Below are 22,744 nucleotides of genomic sequence, written 5' to 3' on the forward strand. Positions count from 1 at the left end.
GCATCTCCTTGGCCCCAAAGCTTGTAGGTGTATGTCCTGCTGGGAAAACCCAAGAACCTGGCTACAGAAGCTCACAGCAGGGCAATTTTGGAGCAGGTTTAAAGAGAGTGAGCTGGCACAATAGCCCAGTACTGAGGGAAGGAAATCCCTGCCATTGCTTTCGGGAGACTGGGCTGCTGGTGTCTCTCTTCTGGCACCAGAGTGCCGGTCCTTTAGGCCTGGAGTATAGGTCTTGCTGCACCAAAGCACCAGGGTGTGACTCCTAATAAAGTGCACCAGCACTGGGAAGTGCTGGAGGGATCAGGTGCAAATCTCAAGAGAGCACTTGGGGAAGGGTGACTTGATTTCCTACTGATCTCACTTTTACATCCCACCTGGAATGGGGATGGTACCTAGCTTTGCCCAGCTGGGTAGGCTTCAGCAGTTTTGTGTGAATCAGATTCATTCCAACCTCATCTAATGATACCTGCAGATTTCACGTTTCTCTCTAACCCTTCTGTCCTGCTAAGCAGAACCAGAGCAGCAGGAAACGGAGAAGAGCTACCAGTCCATCTGTCCCTTCTCCTTTCTTTACTACTTTGCCAGATATAGCTGCCTCCCAACACGGCACTCCTCACCTGTGCCGGAAACTGTCCCGCTCATCCCTGTAATCAGAGACAGCCTGTGATCTTGACGTGCTGCCCCCACCGATCACTCCTGACCAGTACTCAGCATCGCCATCCAGGTCCCCCGCAGGAGGCAGAGGTTTCCTTCGCACCTGGCGGTAGGGCTGACGGAAGTTCAAGTCGTCCTCATGCAAAGAGCTGAGTTCAGAGATAGTGTTGTTATCTGCAGGAGAGGTTGCAGAAAAGAAATGAGATAGGCATCACCTGATAACATGTGCGAGAGGGGACGAAAGGACAGGAAGGCTGTGGTGGGCCTAGCTGCAGGTTCTTCATAAAGAAGCTGAGCTGCCCTCCATTAGAAAAAAATTAAAATGGAATCCAAGGCTCTTCTCCAAACCCTTGACCAACCCTGCCCAAGATTCCTGGGGCTCAGTTTGGACATATTGCTGCTGTTAGACCTACAGGTCTTTTGAACTGGTAGCTGGCCAGTGGGATATTCTAAGGATATCACAAATGCCATCAGATATCTGTGTCCCAGATAACTGAGTTCAGCCTTCATGCAGAATTCCTCCCTCAGCCCTGTTTCAGTAACACATGTGAGCTCTCCACCCTCACAAGGTGGGCACTGCACTTGGTGGAACACCATCACAGCGGGTGTGCCACCTCCCCCTTTCCTGGTGTGAGACAGGCTGGCTATGGATTTGGCCTGATTTGCCCAGCTAAAACAAAAACAACCCCCTCAAAAAAAGATTAAGAAAAAAGTAAGAGACTGTCTGAATCACTGTCAGTCTCTACCCCGTCAAGCACATTGACATCTGGAGGCCTGACATACCAATCTGGAGAGGTCTTTTTATAGTAAATCTTGTGGGTGGAGAAGACAGCGTGCTCAGCAATGACTGTTATAGAAGTACATATAATTTGTTAGTTAAGCCTAATCTGTACAGAGCTTTGATGTAGTGTCATTCCCTAAAGCCCTTACCTTCATTGATTTGCAGGATCTCATGCATCTCTTTTAAATGAGCCTCTACCAGTGCCTAATGTGCGTTAGCTCTGCACGATGCGGATGCTGCCCGGAGGAACTGAGCCCCCAGCCTGCCGCTGTCCTCCGCACAGTACAGCTAGAGGACAAAGAGCAGCACTGCAAGCCATCTTCATGCACACAGTCCTGCCACTGCACCTCTGCCTCCTAATGTTAAGATCCACTCTTGGGTTTGTATTCTGACACCTGTTAAGTGCAGCCTCAGACTTTATTTAGGGAAATAAAGCTTGCAAGAGGCTATCGGAAGACAGCGAGAAGTTCCACACAGAAGCTCAATTCTGAGTCTGCATCCTGTCCCTATTCACCACCATCCTCCCCTTCCCCTGCAGTTGTCTGACAGCCAAGCTGTCAGTACTGATGCACATACCGCCTCTGATCTTATGTTGACCAGCGACACAAAACTTGACAAACCCTTGGTTTCTTGAATCTTTCTTTTAGTCCCTGCTGCTTCTGCAGGGCAGCAGCCACTCCAAACTACCTTTCTGCATCCTTCAAACCACATGTGGCCACTGCAGCCAAAAAAACTCATGCTTTCAATAAAATCACCCCCCTCCCATCTTGCCATACTGGGAATTTACAGGCACCACACTGTAAGACATACAGAAGTTGTGAGGACAGTATCCCAGCTATTATCACACCACAGGCTGTACAAGGCATGAGTACAGACTTTGCTTTTCTGATGTTAATGATCCAAAATTACGCAAGTGGACAGTTTTCATGAGAATTTGAGTCTCACACACCTTGATTAGGTAAGCAGCAGATCTTTAAAGTCAGAGCATACCTGTAGATGCCTAAAATCTAGACTTCATCTGCCCCAAGTACCATATCCTGGACAAAATAACCTAGAGGCTGTTTCTAGGGCAAAGCTAGTGATCTTTTAACTATGAATTTGCAGGTTCTTTTTCAGGTCAGTGGTAAAAAAAAATAAATCAAACCACACTTGCTCCTCACATCGTTCTCGCATCCTCCTAGCTGGGTCAAACTGAGCCAGTTCTTTTTCGACGTAGTACAGCACCTTCATGGAGTCCCTTTCCTTGTCAGTCTGGATCCTGTACCCTTTGCGCACTGCTAGGGAGAAAAGAAAAGCATTAGAGGAAAACATACTTAAGTCCAAGGAGACTTTTCCGACAACATTGCTTCTATAGTTGAGCTCACGTCTGCAGGCAGGTAGGCTGTGTCTTCCAAAACAGAGTGAGTCAGTCCTTGCTTCACAAGAGATTTGTCTGTAACGTGGGATGTGAAGTTGTGAGCAGCTGCATCATTTATAAAGTTTGCAGCAACAGCAAAAATGGTTTGGAAATGCCCAATCTGTACAACCAAATGCATCAAGTGGTGTCATTGCCACAGAGTGATTCCACCTCCCACAGAGGATGGCAGAGAGAAAAGTAGCACTCATTTCCCCTTCCTCAGCACTACGGAAAGGATTTGTCACGTACAGGAGAAGCAGTCCCAGAAGATCAGGCTTCCTCTATGCAGCAGGGGCTGTAAGCTCCCAGCCCGCAGGGGAAGCAGGTGGCTGAGCATTTGGGAGCTGTCACTCCGCAGGACCACTCCACCTCCCATCCCTATGAATTCTGCTCACACAGGTTGAAGAGCATGTGGCAGGAGAAGCTCCAGAGAATACAGAAGGAAACACAGAAAGTCCCACAAAGCACATCACGCTGCTTTGAGATGTACGCTGAATCCAATGACGGGGACAATCGGGTCACTGGGTAACTGTGAAACTGCCTGCTCTGGCGTTCTTTACAAGCTGTATTGTACAGAAAAGGTCGGTCTCACACATACAGTCAGTGCTTAACTCCTGGGATTACTCCATTTGCAGGGAAAGTCTGGACAGCTTTTTTTGCTCTTCCACGTTTTTGCGTGTAGAAAAGAAGCCCCTGCACACCTGGAGCCACAGCAGCTCTAATGCTGGCAGGCTGGCTCCCTGCACACTTTAGCTGCTAACCCTATGAACAGCCTGACTACCTCAAGGCAGGTCTACAGTCGGCAAGCAGAGAACTCCATCTATCAGGACTTTGAAGAAAATAAGGCTTTTATAGCAGATAATTTGAGAAAGGTCTAAGCCTGGGGCTATTTCAAGATGCAGAGAAACACAGGTCTAAGTACAAAACAGGACTACAACCCTCAAATACAGTCTCATTAGAGAACTGCCGTGAGGAGAGTTCACTTAGCACTACAGAACAGAATCTGTCTGCCTTGCATGGGGTTAATATATTCCCTTGTGTGAATACTGCAGTGCTGCATGAGCACTCCTCTCGTCGTGGCACAATTTAAATACTTGGACGGTAGTTTTGAGCCAACCTGTTCTTTCTGGTTTATCCCACACCCCGATACATCAAGCTACTAACATATGGGCTTGGTAGTACGTTGCATAGTATGCACTGTGTGGGCTGAACAAGGACTTGGCAGAGGTATTCTTATGCACCTTCTGTCCTAAACTGCTGTGCATGTGTCTGTGCACTATTAAATAACCATACTCTGCCTCAGAAACGGCTGCGCCATAGAAATGGGTAGAATGATTCCTGTAATAATCCTGCAAATTGCTTCAGGAGGAAAGTGCTTTACTGTGGGTTTTGACGGTGCACATGTAAGGTAAGTAACTACACCTTGAAGTATTACCTTCTCTATCCTGTACTTGAGAAAGGTATTAGATGTTAAAACATAGTATGGGTCTATTAGGGTCCTGCTTTAAACGTGTCTCCAGACAGCTCAGCTGACAGCAGTCTGGAGTTTCGCTGTGTTTTATTATCCCCACAAACGTGTGTCCAATGACTGCAAACGCACAGAGTGATTTACAGAACACAAGGAACCCTGCCTCTGCCTTCCAACATGGAAGACCATCACGTCTCTTGAAGTGAGGTTGCTGCTAGGAAGAGGGGCTGGACTTACTGGCCTCAGAAGCAACGACTTCTGCTGCACTGTGCAAGCAACAGCAAGCCGAGTTCTCCACCTCACCTCACTGTCATGGCTGACCTCTGTCAGACACCTTGCCAGGAAAGAGGCCTCTCACTATTCTTTCTTCTAAAGCGTCCAGCAGGAGCTCAGCTAAGCAGTCACCTCATTTATACACAGGCCAGCAAACAACCATCAGCTGGAAATAACTCTGACCTGCTAATAACCTTTGGGGAACCTGAATAGGCAGCTTCCAGACTCTGCATCCCCAGAGCCACTACTCACACTGAAGCTGTACCAAGTATCTATTTGGGCAACATCTACAGCTCATGGAGCTGATGGAGAATTAGCTAGGCTTCATGCTAGCTTCATGCTCGACTTACTATTGCAGCTGTGTATCAAAAGGAAAATTAATTTCTTGGTTAATTCTGTAAGCATCTAGAAATTAACTTTGGAATTAAATCTGCAAAGATGAGCGTGAAGAGCTCATAAAAAGTATTTTCCATTATAGATAAAGCACATTTTCTCTCTATGTTTATTTATTAAATACTTCTTGCAATGATATTGAATGTTCAACTTATTAAATCTCTTTATTATTCCTTCGTGTGAGAACCAAATACATTATTGCTTCCTCCTCACACCCTTCTTCATCTGTAAATTGCCATAACCCTTTAATAAGGTCTGAATATTTTTAGGCCCATCTAAATTATAAGGCAATGAAGATGCAGAGATGTTAACCACTTGTCCAGAACCATTCACTGAAGTCAAAGAGAATGGCACATTCTTTCCTGTTAGACCATATTTTCTTCTCCTGAACAGTTCATAAATTTCTAATGTTTAACTTGTGCTTAACCATGGACAACTTTTTTATTCTTCTGTGGGTGGAACCGGGTCAGCCAAAACTGTAAGCTGTTTGCCTCCCCAGAAAGGGCAGCACTACTATTTTTTTCAGACAAGCGTGGTTAGGAAGTACATGATGTCTCATCCTTACACACTTTACATATTAAAGGCCTGGAGTCCAGCTCTTGGACCAAAAGCTTCCCTGTGTGCATGGTTTAAGGAAACCTATGCAAGAGTCTCCAGGTAACCACTGCATTTAAAATAGACAGAACGTACATCCTGTCTTACACGTTGCCAACACTCCTTTAAGTAAGCGAGCTGAAAGTTTATTTTTTCTGTGTTCAATCCTAAATTTAGGATGGAGTTCCTAGGTTTCACTGGAGCTTTGTCACACGTCTTTTATGTAACCCTAGACAAATTTCCTAAATATCCTCATGCATTAGTTTGCTCACTAGATCACCTCACAGGAGTCATTTACAAGCACAGAAACTATCTAGGGCAAAGGCTGTCCTTGTTAGCCTGGCAGCCAGGATTACAGAATCCTCCAGCCTCTGTCCCCCAGAACTTCTGATTCCTTTTTTTTTTAAATAAACTTGACAGAAAGGTTGAAGTCTCAAAGATACCGAATTTCAGATGAGACCTACACTGGCTGCATGGAGGAGGCAGAGACCATAATTAGCGCTCCTTCTGAGAAAAGGCCTTTATTATAAACTCAACCATTACCTGTTTTGTTTAGCTTGCTGTCTGGCCAAGCAGCAAATAGGTAGCCTGGAACAGCCACATAATGCTTTCCTCTTCTACAGCCTGTAATTAGGGGATATTCTGGCATTGCGGGGGACCTTGAGAGAAAAGGAACAGGGTGCAAGGTATCACCCTTCCTTAGTTCCACAGTTCAAGGAACACCTCGAACACCAGGTGCGTGATCCAGCCTAAGGGTTTGTCCATACTATTGCAAAAAATATTAATTAAAAATAAAAAAAACCTGAAGGACCTCTGTCATCTTGCCACAACAGTTAAAATTATGTAATAATGATTTTACTTGCAATACATAGAATTTCCTGTCAAGTCTTGAGTTGAGGGATCAAGTCCAGCCAGATGATTTGGATTTTATAATAAATGCATCTTTCTGGGTAATGAACATGGGATGCAAAGAGCCATTCCATTTGGTTACCAAACACATCCACAGTTTTCCATTCTGCATTTGTGCTCTGCTAGTAACATACAACAGAGTCGAGACTGGGGCTGTGATCTGACTCTTAAAAAATCCCTGGAGTTCCCATGGCCAACACCACGCTCTACATGCAGTGACATTTTTCACAGGAGAAAAAGATTAAGCACTGGGCTGTCATTCATCATTTTCTGACAAAGGTTTTTGAATTGGACACGTTCTGCTTTGGATCAGTGATTGAGTTATTTCCTATTTCATAAATGCTCCATTCCAGAGCTCTGTTTTGATTTCAGTGGGAAAAAAAAAAAGATATGATTGTTGAAGGAAAATACTTTTTGTAATTTCAGAAAGGTTAATATGCTGACTGGGGCAGCGAAAGGATGCGTAGGGGTGTTCCAAGACCTAACTACCTGATTATGCTACTTGACCTTGTCTTCTCGCGAGTGTCTTATTAACACACTGTCATAAGCAAATTTAACAATTGATAATTAGTGTGATACTTTGAAATGAGACATGTGGCTGGATCAATGGCAAACATACTGTGTCAGTACGGCAACTCTACGTTGGTGAGAGTCACTTCTGCTGCAGCACGTTTGAATTTAGACAGCCATTCTGATCCTGAAATGCTTGCATGTGGCTAAATAGCTACCCTCTCATTCCTTGATGGCAGCTTCCTTTGCAGCAGGAGAAGTGACCCTCACCAAGATAGAGTCATCACACTGATATTCTATATAAGACATTGATCCACAACTCCTTTCTAGTTAGAAGCCTTTTATCACTCACATTTCACAAATGTGGCTGAACAAAAGAAGTGACCTACGAGGTAGGGGAGCGGGTCCAGCCCCAAATGCTCTTGGCCAGAAACACTAAGGGAGCATGTCCCCATGCCCAAAATGCCATGAGGACAGTAAAACATGCCACAGTAAAAACTGCTGCCAGAGGGCAAGCAGTGCCCTGCAGAGGGCAGGAAGAACAGTTTACCAAGAGAGAGCAGCTCGCAAGGGATCACCTCTAAGGGGAGAACAGCCACTGCTTCTGCTGCCCTGAAATCATCTTCATCCTTCTCTCCTCTGCAAATAAAGGTTTGCAGCAGTAATGAGAGGAGTCCCGGGCATGAACTTGGCCTCCCATTCCCTGCTGACCTAATTAGGCACCCACACAGACACTAAGGGATGTAAATCCACATGGCCCTAAGGGATGTAAATGTCATTGTCAGAGACAGGATTAAAATGCAGTTTCTATGTTTTTTTCTGTTCATACCACTCTATCAGCAGCAATCCTTCCTCCTTTCCCAGCCCTGTGCCCAGTAAGAGGATTGAATGCTGTGCCTGGCACTGCAAATTACCATTTTGGCTTCCTCCACTGGCATCACTTGGGGCTAAAGGGGGGGGGTGTGACTTATCCATCAGCACAGCAGGAGACGGGACACCAGCCACAGGAACACTGGGGATGTAGTATGGACCTGGCATGGAGGAGACTGCAGGAAGGTACCCAGCTTTTGCTGCCTTGCCTGCTACATACACTGAAAAAGAAAAAGAACAGCAGTCAGCATCACACCAGCCTCCCACAGACCCACACGGCACATGGCCGAAACCTGCACATCATCAACACTGGTGACAACCCAGCAGGAGACAACTGGACGAGTGAAAGGACAAGGACCGATCTGAATTTCCCTAAGCCTCAAAAGCCACTGAGGGGAGTTTAAAAAATGCACACGGCAGGTCAGATGAGCAGTGCAAGATGCCCATCAATTGAAAGACATTCAGGGTGTTACAGCCAGCGTTACCGCTGCCATGATTTAGTGGCAGTTCAGCTTTAAAAAACAACTGATGACTCAAGCAGCAGGGATGAGGCTCATGAAACTTGACAGATCTGCCTGAGCCTGACCAGGAACCTTGCTGGGTCACAAGGATTTTACACTGTTGTAAAGGGCAGCTGCTTTGCATTGCCGGGAAGAAACCTCCCAGGATGCTCTTAGCTCTGATCCGCAACATTCACTGACACGACAACAACTTTGGAAGGGGAGCATGACACTTCGGAGGAGCAGGCACAGCTGCCAAGGCAGGGAGGGCTCAGGGAATTACACTTGTAATTAACTTTGAGCGCTCAACCATTGAGCAGTAGGTCAGATGCTTTGCCCCCTAAGAACTAGTTCTTCAGTCAAGCAAAGTGCTCAGGGCAAAGGAAGCAATATTGGCAGATTCTCCTCCTGTTCTGCCAGGGAGCAGTAGTAGTGCAGGAGAAGTTTTGCGCCAGGTTTGGAGAGGGTCACTCACGCGCCCGGGGACAGCAGCAGGACTCGGGACAGCAGGGGCAGCGGACGTAACAGCAGCAGCTGTGTGGGCAGCACTGGCACCAGCAGATCCCCACCAGGAGGAAGAACAGGAACGCCCCCAGGATCACCAGACCCACAAAGACCCACTCTGGAAAACAAGGGGAGAGAGTGAGATACTTACAGGATTGCATTTGCTGTGGAAGGGAATGTCAGCAACATCCTCCCAGGGGAGAGCACAGGGACAAAACAATAGGTGAATAACAGAAGTGGACTCCCTGCTGGTCTAGGACTACATCCTCCTCTGTGTCGAAGCAGAAATGGCATATGACAGTGAGAAATGGAGCTACAGAAACATGGTCCCTTCCTGCAACATCTCTGGCTGCCTGAGAGGCGAGCAGCACGGAGGCAGGAGCTCTGGTTGCCCAGCACAGAAACCGTTCGGCCCACAGCAGACCTGTACGAACGCTGCAGGACATGCTCCACTAGCATTTGGATCGCTTCAAAGACTCATTCTTCCCGGCCATGTTCATGTCCTGCTTGTGTGTTTGTTCCCTACCCACATTCTAGTTTTAATGGGACAAACGATGGTGAAAAGCATGCTATAAATAGCCCAGTAAATGAGCCAGGCCTGCCCCTTCGCAACTAGGCCTACGCACGCAATTATTCTTTTGAATGTGCCGAACGAACATCCTATTCAGGCGCTGCAGCCAGCCAGGAAACCTAACAACCACCTTTTTTTTTTTTTTCCTCCCGCTGAAGCCTCATATGATGTCTGCCAGGCCCCAAAAGGGAAAGGCAGAAGAACATCCCCAAGGGACAGGACAGAAGAGCTGGTTCACAGAAAAAGGGATGGGGTTTGAATGGGATGGGGAGCAAGAAAAGTTTTCTCAAACTTCGCTGCTGGGAAATCTGCAGCAGCAGCAGCCACCGTGGTGGGAGCTCTGTGCCCAGAGCTCCCAGCTCTGCATCTGGCTACCTTGCGCTTTGCAGGGGACTGGGTGCGCAGAGCTGCGTCAGTAAACACGGTCAGTAAACAGATCCGGAACAAGAAATTTCAAGACTTTGAATGTACAGGAGGCCCGGAGTTGGTTTTACGTCAGAGAGATGCACCAACCTATCTAGAAGTCAGATCGCTGGTGAGGGAAAATCTGCGGGGAAAGACTCCAGGTGTACCCAGGTGGTTGGTTATTCAACCACCTCAGAAAGATGGTAAGAAAGGAAAGAAAGAAGTAGTGGGGCAGCTTTGCAGTGGGGTAGAGTTTACCCCCATCCCATAGAAAAAAAAGCATCAGACCACTGTTTCCAAACAGAAGTCTGGTGTTCACTAAGGGGTCTCCTGGTACATTATTATTTAAGACGTAGAAGTACTGAAACAAGGATTGTAATGTGAGTACAGAATCACACTGGAAAAATAGTGCACCTCTCACCTGCGTCGCTAAGCTGAAAAGGCAAGGAAAAATGTTCAGCTTGGAACAATCAAAACAGAAGTTTTTTCTAGTTCTTAACAAAATGCAAAAATAAGAAGTGTCATTTTTGAATCATCCACAGCATTCTATTTGAACAAAAGTAAAATTCTTTGCTTTGTTGCAGTTTTCCTTAACTCCTTTACAAACAATTCCCTTTTTTTAATGCCATTTTTATTCTAGAACTTACAATTTCCTTTAAAAAATGTCAGTGAAAGATCTGGCATTTACAAATCAAAACACTTCACATCAGGAGTGTCAAGTGAAATGTTTTATATTTTTTTAATATTTCATTTCGGTTTTGGCTGAAACATTAATTTCATTTAAATTTGCAGATAACTTTGGTCCTTGTGGAATGTTTTTTTTTGGTGAAGTTACTGTATGCGGAGAAAAATTCAGCAAATGAATAAGGAAATGGCTGTAGGGAAGCATTCGTGAATGGAGAAGTAAGAGCTGAGAGGAGATTACTGATACAGTAATTCCTCACATACCAATTCTAAGAGCCATCTTAGGTAGTATTTTTGTGAATGACCTTGACGTGGAAAATAAGAACATCTTAATGTACCTTGAGGGTAAGAGGTAGGGAAGCATTGTCACTAAAGATGAAGACTGGGATAAGTTACAGAAAGGGTCAGTTGTCCTTGAGCCTATAAGATGATACATGAAATGCAGCAATACACTGAATTTCAAGGTACGCAGCAATACTTTCAAGGTAACATGTTCAAAGAGTAAGAACAATTTCTGCTCTGAACAGGACTTCTTTAGTTGAAAACAACTGAAAAAGAAAAGGAAGCATACTATTCTATCATAGGACAACTGTAACCACTTATGCAATACCACCACAAAAATGGCAAATATAACCCTATGCCCAGTAGAGGAGGAACTTCCAGTAGTGTTAAGGAAATATTAACGCCATCATACAACGGCTCCATGTAACTTCATCTGAAGTTACTGATGTTATACAGCTTTGGTCATCTTTGTACAAGAAAAGATGAATTCAGGCTGGAGCTGATGCAAAGCAGGGATCTGAGGGGATCAGATAGCCTGGCTTGCACCAGAAGAGCCGAAGCTGACTGTGTTAGTCTGTTAAAAAGAAGTCTGAGGGCAGATGTAGCTGCTGCCAGTAAATATGCTAGGAGGATGAATGCTAGGAGGAAAAGCATTTTAAGTATATCCATGGTCTTTCTGAAAACGTTCTAGGAGTACAAAAGGAGGTCAGGTTAGTATGTACACTGCAGACTGCAAGATACTCACTCAGCACCAGGAGTGGATATTTGAAATCAGTGTCCCAGTCACTGGGACCTATGTGTCAGGAAGGATTTTACTTCACAGGAAGTTACACCATTTGGATGAAGTTAAGAGAACAGCAAAAGAGCCCGCTGGGTCCTCCTTTATGCACAAAACTGGGATTCAACCAGTTTTATGTGCAATTTCCTAATCCTTCCTCCAGTACAACTGTTATCTTCTGCCATAGCCCTTCTAGATACAACTGTGCAACCCTGAAATTCAAATGACTACCAAGCTGAAATGCTATGTGTCCTTGCTGTCTGGAAACTACTGGTTTGTGCTTGCAGGAGCATCTGCTTTTGTTTATTCAGGTAACAAGCAATGCTAATAGCTGAAATGTTGTTTGCTGATGCCTGTTACACTTTCTTGTCGTTTATACCCATGCAGTGCGGGTAGCAGAAAGCTACCTGACCAACACATAAGAATTTTATACCCATTCAATAAACTTGTAAATAGTGGGGAAAAAAAAGTGTTAGGTAACAGAGAATCAACTTCTGCCTATGCTGAAAAGACCAATCCCTCTCCTGCCATGCTGAACTTCCAGGGAGCTTTGGGTTATACTGGAGGCGGGGGAGTGTCTGCCTTCTCTCCGTTTGCATCGCTGGGACAGATCTGAAAATAGCTTCACACATTTATGTGGAGTTGCATTTTTGCACAAACGTGTGAAAGAAACACCCCTTGGGCACTGTCAGGGGATGATCAGATGACTCAAGGGCTAAATGTTCTCACAGCTTTTCCCTTTCAAGGACAATCTGTTGCACAGTCTCTGTTCCTTCTGCGAGGAGTGCCAGAACTGGTGGCTCTCATTAATTTGGCTAGCAAGAGATTTATCATGGGCAGAGAGCTTTCATGTCTGGTCCAACCACCTGGTGTTACCTAGATAATGCCCTGGCCATGCAGCACAAGAGGGGCTGTGCCACTGATGGGTTGGCTAACCAGAGCTCTATTTCCAGCACCTCCTGTGCTACCATCTGTGGTGATGGCTATAACGGTCCCCGCAGGATAGGGTCTGGGGAGCAGAAGTTACTACTGCACAAGAGCAGATGACGTACAAAGCCATACGGGCACACGAGGCTGCCGAGGTCTCGCAGGTTGGAGCAGCATTACCTTTGTGCTAGCAGGGGGAGAGCAGAGAGTTTGATATAAAACCTCCCCTGAACCGCGCTGGCATTTCTGCTCTCACACTGATCCGGCATGACATCAACCATCTCTGTAAGGTGGCCCCCAGCACGGCCATTCCTCCCCCAAGTCCCAGCATCCTCTCAGATCTCAACCCAACACACTCTCACAGTAAGCGACAGGCTTTTCCCTTTTCAACCCCAGATAAAACACACGTAAGAGTGAAATGTACACCACATAAAGATGCTGTAGAAGGATAAACAGACAAGATGACAGAGGACTGGGTGATTGAAGGGTGAAATGACTGAATACCTGGCATAATCTCCACAGCAAAACTGGGCAAGAGATCAGCAAGCAGCCCTGTCCTGCCTAGAAAAGACAGAAGGAGGAGAACAAGGAGAGAGGTTACTGCAAGAAAAACACACTCCCCAGCCCCTGCCTTAGCCTCCAGTCCCCTTCCTCATCAGCCCACTCGCACTCTGTTAAGTGAATTCCTATCAACCATAGATGTCATCCTGCTCGATGCCTGGTGTCTGCCTCTGCACTTCTGCCATTTCTGTGTCCTTGCATTTTATCTTTATCAGCAGAGCTGCGGGGAAAGAATCTGGAACAGAGCTTCTCCGATCTAGGCACAAAATGACAAGAAGAGGGAGGGCCCCTTAGCGTGGTTACACAGTAACAGCTTTCGGGCGTTATGCTCTAGGCATGCAAAAAGCCCCTGGAAATGCACGACAGCCCCCAAACAGTAGGATTTGGTTTACTTTAAAAATGTACTGATGTAGTTTGGAGGGATGTGAAAAATCTTTAACCCAAGGCCCTTGACAAATCAGCCACACGCATCCAACACCCGTGGGTGGTGCTCTCCATGTGGGGCTCTGCAACCGCAGAGGCAGCTCCAGGAAAGGAGTCTTGAAGCATGACTCTGAGTATGTGCTACTTATTTCAAGATGCACGAGCAACTTGTTGAGATTGTGTGATATAAGGCCAACTCTCAAGCGAAGCAAACCAACCAGGGAAGGACTGGCGTAGAAATCTGCGGAATCGCTTTGCAAAAGGAAAAGAAAAAAAAAAAAGAAAAGGCAAATCAAATTCTAATTTATAACTGAACACAAACAAAATCCAAGCCCAAAGGCAGCTTGGTGCCTATTTGTTTTGGCACTGAATGTCTGGGATGTTTCTAATACACAGCAAACATGCTGCACAGTGTTCAGCTGTAATTTACACACACCTGTGCATCAGCAGACAGCCCTATGTGCAGCTGTGCTGCATACTCTCCTGTATAGCACCAGAATCATGCCAGGTTTTTTAACGACATGCATAAGGTAGGAGAGCTGCACTCCGAAGAGAGATATACATTGTGGATATAACACAACAGAAGCAGCTACGGGTAAGCCAGTGTAAAAGTGGTACAAAGCCACCTTTAACCTCCCCACATGCTCTTCAGGTCCTGCACTAAGGAGCACTCAAGACACAATGATGAAATGGATCCCAAGTTCCTTGGCCTCTAGTCTGTCCTTGAAGTGTGTTATAATCAAATTCTCACTGTCCGTTTTTCTCAGTGCTTCAGCAGAGGTTCTGTAGAGACCAAAAATCACAAGGATGCCTGCTGGAGGCATAACAAACACACTCTGAATGCAGGCGGTGCCTTGCAACCAGTTGCAACTCATCAAAGCTGCCTAGTACTCACAGGAACGCCATCATGACCAGGTGCTCCTAAAGCCTTAGCAAAAGATACAATGGTGATCCTTCAGATAACTGTTCCTCATTTACTACTTTGAAGGAGGACTCTTGCCATCAGTCTACTGCAACATTTTCATCTACATATACAAAGAGTTCCATGACCTTCTTTGTAGTCCATTTTCTGGAAGGATCAAGTGTCTAAACTACTCACAACTAGCTTGTTATGAGAAAGTGCTTGTGTATGCTTTCTGCTCACAAGATATAGGCACATATACAACATTATGTGTGGCTTAAGTGTTGGATGCCACAAGTGGGCTCCAAACACACACCACAAATGTATGTCTTGTGTCACAGTATGCTAGTTTTACATTATGTTCCATGAGCATATTAAATATATTCCTTATTTTCCAAGCATGCACAAAAAATACGCAATTCTTGCATAGGCCTCTGTGTGTGCGTATGTGAACAATGTAAATGCAAACCACATGCATGCAGAACATATGGGCAGACACGAGCACGCAGCTTGCCTCCCATGTGTTATTTCCACACAAGCTCACATGCAGCCCTAGTCTAAGAGCAGACGCCAATGGACAAATAGCTGGAGGTATACAGCTAACTTAGGGCTGGGATATGTGGTACCAGAGGTAATGGAGTGATACCTATAAAGAGCAGAAGCTCCATCTCACGAGTCCAAATAGGGGCCTGTTTTATTTTGAACATACTCGAAGAGCCTCGATCCCTGCTGGTGCCAGGTCTTATGGTCCCAGGAGGGACCACGTCTTCAAGAGAGAAGAGGCGTCCCCCAGAAATAACAGTGCTTGAGAGCTCAGTAACTCGTTACAAAGACAACCAAAGCAGTTTCTCTGTGCTACCTACAAGCAGTCGAGTATTTCCCTGTTTGTGCAGCCTCACTTAGCTCTGCTGAGTGTGTGCTTGGGGAATTTGCTCCCCCTGCCCCACCAGCAGGGTTTGCACAGCCCTGGGGACCCCAGAGCCACCGGTGGGGGATGCACAAAGCCCAGGAGGGGGCCCAAGGCAGCAGCGAATCCCACCACAGCTCAGCCCGAACTCTGCCGCCTTGACTCGCCCAGCTACAGCCAGCAAGCACAAAGCCCGCCTCTGGACTGCTGTGCCCCCAGCAGCTTTACACGCATCCCAGCTCTCCCTCCTCCCCATCCTGGGATGAATTAATTCCCTGATAATTTCCCCACACCCTGTGATTCCCCCTTGGCGGGTGAAGCCAAGCTGCCATGGCTGCCCTGCAGTTGCCATGGCAACGGGAGGCTCCCCGCCACTGACCCTCATTGAAGGCGACTTTCCTGCCGCCGCCGCCCCCGCCAGCAACAAGTGGAGGAAAAAAACAGCAACAAGTGGAGCAAATTCACCCAGCCCGCCCGGCTGCCAGCGAGCACAGGGACAGGGTGGCTCTGGGGGTGGGTCAAGGCCCACCCTGTACAAGCCTGGCCCGCTTGGGCACGCTCCAAAGCCAAGGCGGTAGCCGGCAGAGGGGAGCCCAGGCCTGCACCATGGTGGGTCCTGCGGTGCCGAAAGCCACGGCAGAGAGGGCAGGGCTTCAGTGAGCAAGGCCTCCCTCTGGACCCACGGCTGAAACATCAACCAGGAGGCAGCCATGGCAATCATGGCCGGCAACCTCCTGGCTCTCTGTGCTCCTTCTGTGGGCGTTAAGCTCACCTCACTTCTCTTGGTTTTTTTTAAAAGGAAACTTTAAGGGGGAGGGCTGGGGCTACAAAGCAATTGTTGAGGAGAAAGCAATTTAGTAAAACATCCCCCTACGAGACCACTTGGCCACACCACCTCTGCATGGCACCTCTGCCCGCCTGAGAAAGAGGACTGTGGGCACTCTGAGACATGGCCAGGTATGGCTGCCAAGTCGCAGCTCCGCACCCCTGCAAGGGCTACGTGTCCTCTGTGCGAGCTCTCACCACCGCACCCCAGGAGAAACCCCCGGGGGAAAGAGAGAATAGAGGATGCCCCCGTTTACAAGGGCTGTCCCGGGTGGCTCTGCTGGAGCTAGGAGCTCGTCCTCATTCCAGCACGGATCTGGGACGTGCTCCTGTCTCTATTCCCACCGCACTGCTGGTGGGCTTTACGCACCCACAGCAGCCTCTCGCCAAGCACCCACGCCGCATACCCCAGGCCCTGGCCAGCCCCAACATGAGAGGGAGTCCCTGAGCCCCCAGTCTGCACAGCAGGAGAGGGCAGGAGGAGGAACGGGACAGGAAAAGCTGAGGGGGTGCAGAGCAGCTCTGGAAGGTGCAGAGATACAGAAGAGGCAAGTGAGGACACGAGTTAAAACACAGGAGGCGGGTGGGTGACAGTGAGAGAGCAAATATCAGGAGACTGGGGAGAATGTGGAGTCAAGCAGACAATTAGCAGAGAGTCTGCGGAGAAGAGACACAAAATTGATTAGGGTAAGTGGTGCAGCTGAAAAGAAATGATGACATGAATAAAGTAGGCGCAGGTGCAGTCAGGAACATAGCAATTGCGGAAATACTGGCAATTGCACAAGTATGATAAATATTGGGTAAATATGGGAATAACTGTTGAATTCGTTTCCCTGTTGAGGGCTGCATCCGCAGCCCTACCTGCAGCAGTGGGACCATGGGAGGCAGTGGGAACTCCTTCTTCCCCCACGGGAAGAGGGAACTCTTTCCTCCTCAGTGGCAGAAAAATTTGCCAAGCAATGCCATGGCAAGAGGCCCCTGGCAGGGGACACTGCCCTGAGGGGAGGCTGGAAAGGACAGGAGAGGAAGTGTAGCCCTTGTAAATCAGATACTTTTCCAAGGAAGCTGCTGTGAGATTTATTGAGAGAGCATGGCTCTGCAATGAGTTTCTCCATGCTCCCTGTGCTCGGAGTAAACTTTATCCTTTCTTCCCATCCTGCTCTTCAACTGGAGGGAGAAACAGCAGCAGCCCTTCTTGGAGATCAAAGTTTTAGCAGGCAACAAAGACCTCCAAGGAGGCTGTTGCCATGGCTACCTTAGTAACGGAGGTCTTTTAATCACGCCAGTCTCCTTTGTGAGCAGCGTGTGGCTGTCGCTGGCAAATAAGGAGGAAAAGAGGGGTAAAAAACCTTGGCAACAAGTAGCACTTCTAAGTGGTGTGAAATAAATAATTAGGAGTAGCCTGGGCAAGGACGAAGGGGGATTGGACCCAGATTACAAAGGGGACAGTGCAGTGGTCTGGGGCAGGGCAGAAGCACCTAGCGAGGACAGGACGACCACTTTGGGGGTGGGAGGACACCAGTGGCCTTCCTGGCATAAACGTCTTTCCTGGATTTTTAAGTGGAGGCCTCCCGTGCTGATCACTTCCTTAACCTGCTGGCATGACCCGCCTTCAGTCACCAAGGCGTGGCTCAAGGTCGGAGAGCCCTCGCCGTGAAGTTGCTCACAGACACCTCCCCGGCTGAGACCTGGCCCTCTCATCCCCAACACATGGCCAACAGCACTGACGTCTCTGCCAACTGCTGTGACCAAGTGCTGGCTTGGATGTTACTGGCAGCTTTTCAGCAAAACAGACCGAAGTCCTGAAACCATTGTCTTGTAAGGGAAAATTTTGCCAAGAACTTTTCCATCTCCGAAACCACATCAACTTTTATAATACAGTCTCTCCTGGCACACAAGAGACTCCAAACCTGGCTATATTTATATCAGCTATTGAGTCACTTTGCTGAGTAAGAACTGTCTTATTAGCATTACACGCCATACACACACGTCCCAGTAGAGATTTATGCTCTCTGAAAGCCAACGCATGTCTCTATTAGTACATTAATTACTGTGCAACATGCTGTGTGTATACGTATCTACATTCTTTCCGACCTATGGGTGTTAGACTTGATAAATTTTGGGTGTAGCCTGTATCAATACTGGCTGGTAATACAAACTACCAAAGACGTCAGCTTACCTATGTTAAATGCTAGCTGACTTTGGAAATTAACAAAAACCTAATTAACAAAAACAAGTACTAACTGTTGTTACTTAAAGCATAACAATGGTAGAAGCTGAAGCTTCTAAAACATTAATTATAAAATAATATTTCACTAATATATGATTTATGTAGTATTAGCTGCCAAATTGGATCGGGAAAAAAAAGCAGGCAATAGCTGGCTAGCAAAGCACATGGATCACTAACGAAAGTATCAAAACAAAAACTGGGATTAGTGAATCACTTTCCTGCCTCTTCCAGGAGGAGCTTGACACGTCCTTGGGAATGAAGCCACTATTTCCTGAAGCATGTCTAAGCTATGTAAAGTCTCGAAATGCAAACGTTGCCAAGCTTGCACAGACCTATGCATTTCAGGGTAGCCAGCTGTGCGCCTAGCTATACCTACAGCTATTGCCGTTGCTCTACAGCTTGGGAAGGGGAGCAGTACAGCCGCTCTCAGAGGACCCCGCGCCTTATTAGTAAATTTTGGCTCTCAGAAAGGCTTACTGGGTTATATGCAATCCCAGGCAATTAAGGTAGACTGCTTCCTGATGTGAGCTGGGCCACGTGAAGCTAGGTTGGGGCATCCACTGACACTGCTCTGTACTTCTGATTCAAAGGTTACTCCAGGCACCCTGCACCCACTGTACTGGTACGCTTGCAGTTCCCTTCAACAAAGGCTGCAATGAATGACTTTACCGAAGCCCACTGACATTCCCACATAAAAAGCAGTACACAGGGGCCATGAATAACAATTTGACTAATAGGACTGTCTGTGTTTCAAGAAGCAGGGCAGTCAGCTGCTAGCTACTAAGATAGAAATGTAGACTTTCTTAAATTTAGGATGCAGCCTTTTTGATTCCATCACAGTAGTTCTAAAAAAAAAAATTGTATAAAGTTGCAAATGGATTCACTAGCCCAGCTGTAACATCAGCAAAGGGTTCTACATTTCTATTAAAGCAAGAGCACTCACTTGACTCCTTGTTGTGGAATTGATAAACTCTGTACTAGTCTAGTTCTGCCACAGGAGAAGCAGAGTTCATACAGTTGCCAACATGCTAGTTTCCCTTTGGAGATTCCAAAAGCCATCAAAATACAAATATCTAATAAAAGTGTAATAGTACCTCTTAATTTAAATTCTTTCCTTACGCTACAGGAGGTTCACTACCAGCCAATCTCCCTCTGTTTCTGAGGCGTTATTGCCCTTCCCTTGCCTACACTGATTCCGTTAGAGAAGGTTAAAATCCCTGACTAAGCAAAACCTACTGAATGGCCTTTTCAGCAAAGCACATAAGCACATGCTTAACATCAGGTATGCTTTATAAATCCTATCAGCTTTCCTGAGCACAAATGGATATAAATAAATGCTTATATGCTTTTCTGAAATAGGCCTGAAATGAAGACAGCACGTGGGATTCTCTGATGCTACCTAGAGTTGTCCAGCCACTTTGTGAGTCAACACAACACATCCAGGAGACAAAACTCGATATGCAATCCCATCATGACGGAGGCTGACTGGCTACTTGGCCTTCACTGGAAGTCTCTGTGATTGCTTCCCTAAGAAAAAAGGATTACTGTAATTTGCTCAGGTTTTGGATTTTGCTCCAAATTGTGATAAAGCAGCTTTTGACCAATTTTTAATGGTGCAATTCAATGTATAAAAAGCAGAATCCTCCACTTGTAGCTAAGCAAATTTCCATTAATTTATTGATACTATTAGGTATCTACATTTTTGCCTCTCAAACTTTTTAAGGTTTCTACATTATATTAAACTGCTCTGTCCAGCAGTAGCTTTCTCTAACCTAAACACACGTTTCATCTTGGCATTAAAACGAAACCACTAGAAGGGATAATTTCCTATTTCCTTTTCCGTTCTGATTTTTGTCTTCTCCCACTGATAACATCAGTGGGTAGAACCTCTGCTCTATTCAAAATTCTAATCTATGCTTAAATCATGAAGCAGCCCCAAAATAAGCAATGTAAATTACATTTAAAGGACCGCTGTCAGCAGGGAGCAAACAGCAATGTGCTGTGGGAATTGTAGTGTTGCTCGCAGACACTATCCCTCCACTGCTCCAACCGCTCTAATAGGGAATCTGGGTTCCACCCAAAGAGCAGCAAACAGCAAACAAAACCCTTTTACTGTGTGTCCCTTAGGACTGTGGAATGACTCTGGTCTACATATGTATTCACTGTCTCCCTCAAAGCAGTGCGATGGGAAAAAAAATGTCCCAGAAGATGCCAGAATATTAAGAAATGGCATTTTCACCACTGGCTGCTTCCTCCTTTAGCCATCAATGGGGAGAGGAAAACGAAGCAAAAATACCAGCAAAGGCAGAAGGAAAAGAATAAGGTGGTAAGGAAGGAAAGAAGGAAGGAAAATGGGTAGGTAACCTGGAGTCACTCCAAAAGCTGGAATGTTGCCTCCATACACACTACCCAGGAAAAGAAATACACATAAGCTGCGCCAAACAGCATGAGGCAGAACAAAGTATGCCCACGACAAGTATGCTTTCATGCTGCTGCCAAACTTCGCAGAGTGCTGCACAAAGTGCAAGGTCAGACCCACAGGCTGCAGGGAACAGAAAAGCAGATGCAGTCAAAGTTAACACAGCCTAAGGTTCATGTCTCCTCCCAACATAACCAAAACGAATTGGGGCCAGGGACACCATCAGGCCAGCTTCAGAGGAGGGGATTTCTTTGTTTTACCCCCACATAGTCTTCTGTACACACTGAAAAACAGATTCTTCCTGTTACCATGGCACTGTTTCATCACTGCTGTCTGAGCACAGTTGTAGACACACATAAGAGGAAGACACCAAATCCTGGATAGCAAGGTAAAGAAGGGACAAAATTCAGTAGCCCATCACCATGCAGCCACAGACAGCTCCTCTGGAGAGGCTATCTAACAGCTACAGATGCCACCTGGCAGAGAGAACTTCACCTGAACTAACACAGGTCAGTCTTCGGCCTGTTATTAACTAGCATACGATACATGGTCACACTGTGGATTTAGACAGGGGTATGACACTGTTTTCTGGAGGGACCCATTCTCCAATTGTCCATTGCTTGACTGATATCTGAAGGAGTGAGGGAAAGTGATGGCACTGTTACAGTCGCTCACCCGTTCAACCTGTTTTACTTTGTGATGACAACTACAGCTCCAAATATAAATGCCAATTAAACTCTGACCTTAGCCATGAGAGCAAGGGCACTTGACAGACATGTTCTATCATATGCCTCTACATATCATCTACACACTATAGACCCAAGCTTTTTCACATTTCCATCAGAATCTATACACCCAAGGATGTACAGAATCTATACACCCAAGAACCAAGCAAGCATGCTGACCAGACAAACACTGGTGTCAGCAGGTCTTAAGCTAAGTTGGGAAAAACTCATCTTACTCTCCTGGGGCAGTCTAGAGTTGAAGTACTACAGCTGGCTCAAGGCAGTGCCAACAAACGACCCTGAAAGGCTCATTCCATTCTGCTTTTCTCTGCTAGCTGGGATGGGTGCTTTTTTGACCTTTACAGTGAGCTGGATTGTGGAAGCCATCACTGAAAGCTAACCCTCCAAATAGGAAAGAAACTGATCCTGCTCACCACGCTGCTCAAGGGAGCTTAACAGAAACAGAGCCAAGCACGCACACTGCAGAGAGGACAGGTCCTTTAAGTGGCAGCACCAGCTTAGACGTGATTAGGGTGACTGTGAAACCGCACCTCTAACTGGACAAGTATAATTAGGCAGACAGAAAAATCTCCCAAACTGACACACTCAGGCAGATAAACACGTTGCTTCTTGACATCCTCACAGGTCAGAAGCGTGGGATGAAGGGAATGTTAAAAGACTGCAAAACGTATGGTGTCTGTTTTTAAAAGAATCTCTCAAGTGTTCACTTTGCTGCAAGTTTATTGTTTTATGCCTTAAAAACAAAAGTTATGACTTTCCACAGCCCTGCACTTTCTGTAGTCATTTACGCCTGTGTAACGTGTGAGCAGTGTGGGTGTAAACATTACTATTCTGGTTTGGTAGCGTTTGCCACCCACTTTGCTTAGGTGTGAATGACTGCACAAGGTGCAAGGCAATGGTGAAGGTACTGCGGGGACTGTTTTACATAGATCTTACACCCATAGTAATATGGTGCACAGATACGTGGAGAGAGCGAGAGAGAGCAGAAGGAAAGATACATCAGCTATCTGCTGAAAAAGCAATCTGGCAAGAGGGCTTACCGAGCACAAGCAGCTCCACCGATTCTTCATTCTTCCCCTCCACATCATCCGGTGTGATAATAAGGCAGTAATAGAGACCACTGTCTCCCCACATCAACTTCCCAATCTGAAGGTCTGCATCTGAAAGGCAAAATAAAAAAGTCAGGCTTTCCCTCCAAGACCTATAGGAAGAGTGAAGTGTTGAAAGCACTGG

At 46.4% G+C, this 22,744-nt stretch overlaps 1 protein-coding gene across 5 annotated transcripts in view; it reads right to left on the minus strand.

Annotated features, from left to right (window-relative positions):
* Positions 1-22,744, minus strand: part of ILDR2 (immunoglobulin like domain containing receptor 2) — a 40,452-nt gene that overhangs the window by 6,562 nt on the left and 11,146 nt on the right. Inside the window, exons 3-8 of one of the 5 annotated variants that reach the window (XM_063348439.1) lie at positions 22,552-22,671; positions 13,004-13,060; positions 8,824-8,970; positions 7,893-8,069; positions 2,596-2,709; positions 618-828 (exon numbers count right to left, since the gene is read on the minus strand). In XM_063348439.1, coding sequence (XP_063204509.1) covers positions 618-828; positions 2,596-2,709; positions 7,893-8,069; positions 8,824-8,970; positions 13,004-13,060; positions 22,552-22,671 — 826 coding nt within the window. Of the gene's footprint in view, positions 1-617; positions 829-2,595; positions 2,713-7,892; positions 8,070-8,823; positions 8,971-13,003; positions 13,061-22,551; positions 22,672-22,744 lie in introns of all 5 variants that reach the window. The other 4 variants (XM_063348430.1, XM_063348455.1, XM_063348448.1 and 1 more) reach the window with 4 other exon arrangements.

This window comes from Chroicocephalus ridibundus, chromosome 1, assembly GCF_963924245.1.
Source record: "Chroicocephalus ridibundus chromosome 1, bChrRid1.1, whole genome shotgun sequence".
Lineage (NCBI taxonomy): Eukaryota > Metazoa > Chordata > Aves > Charadriiformes > Laridae > Chroicocephalus > Chroicocephalus ridibundus.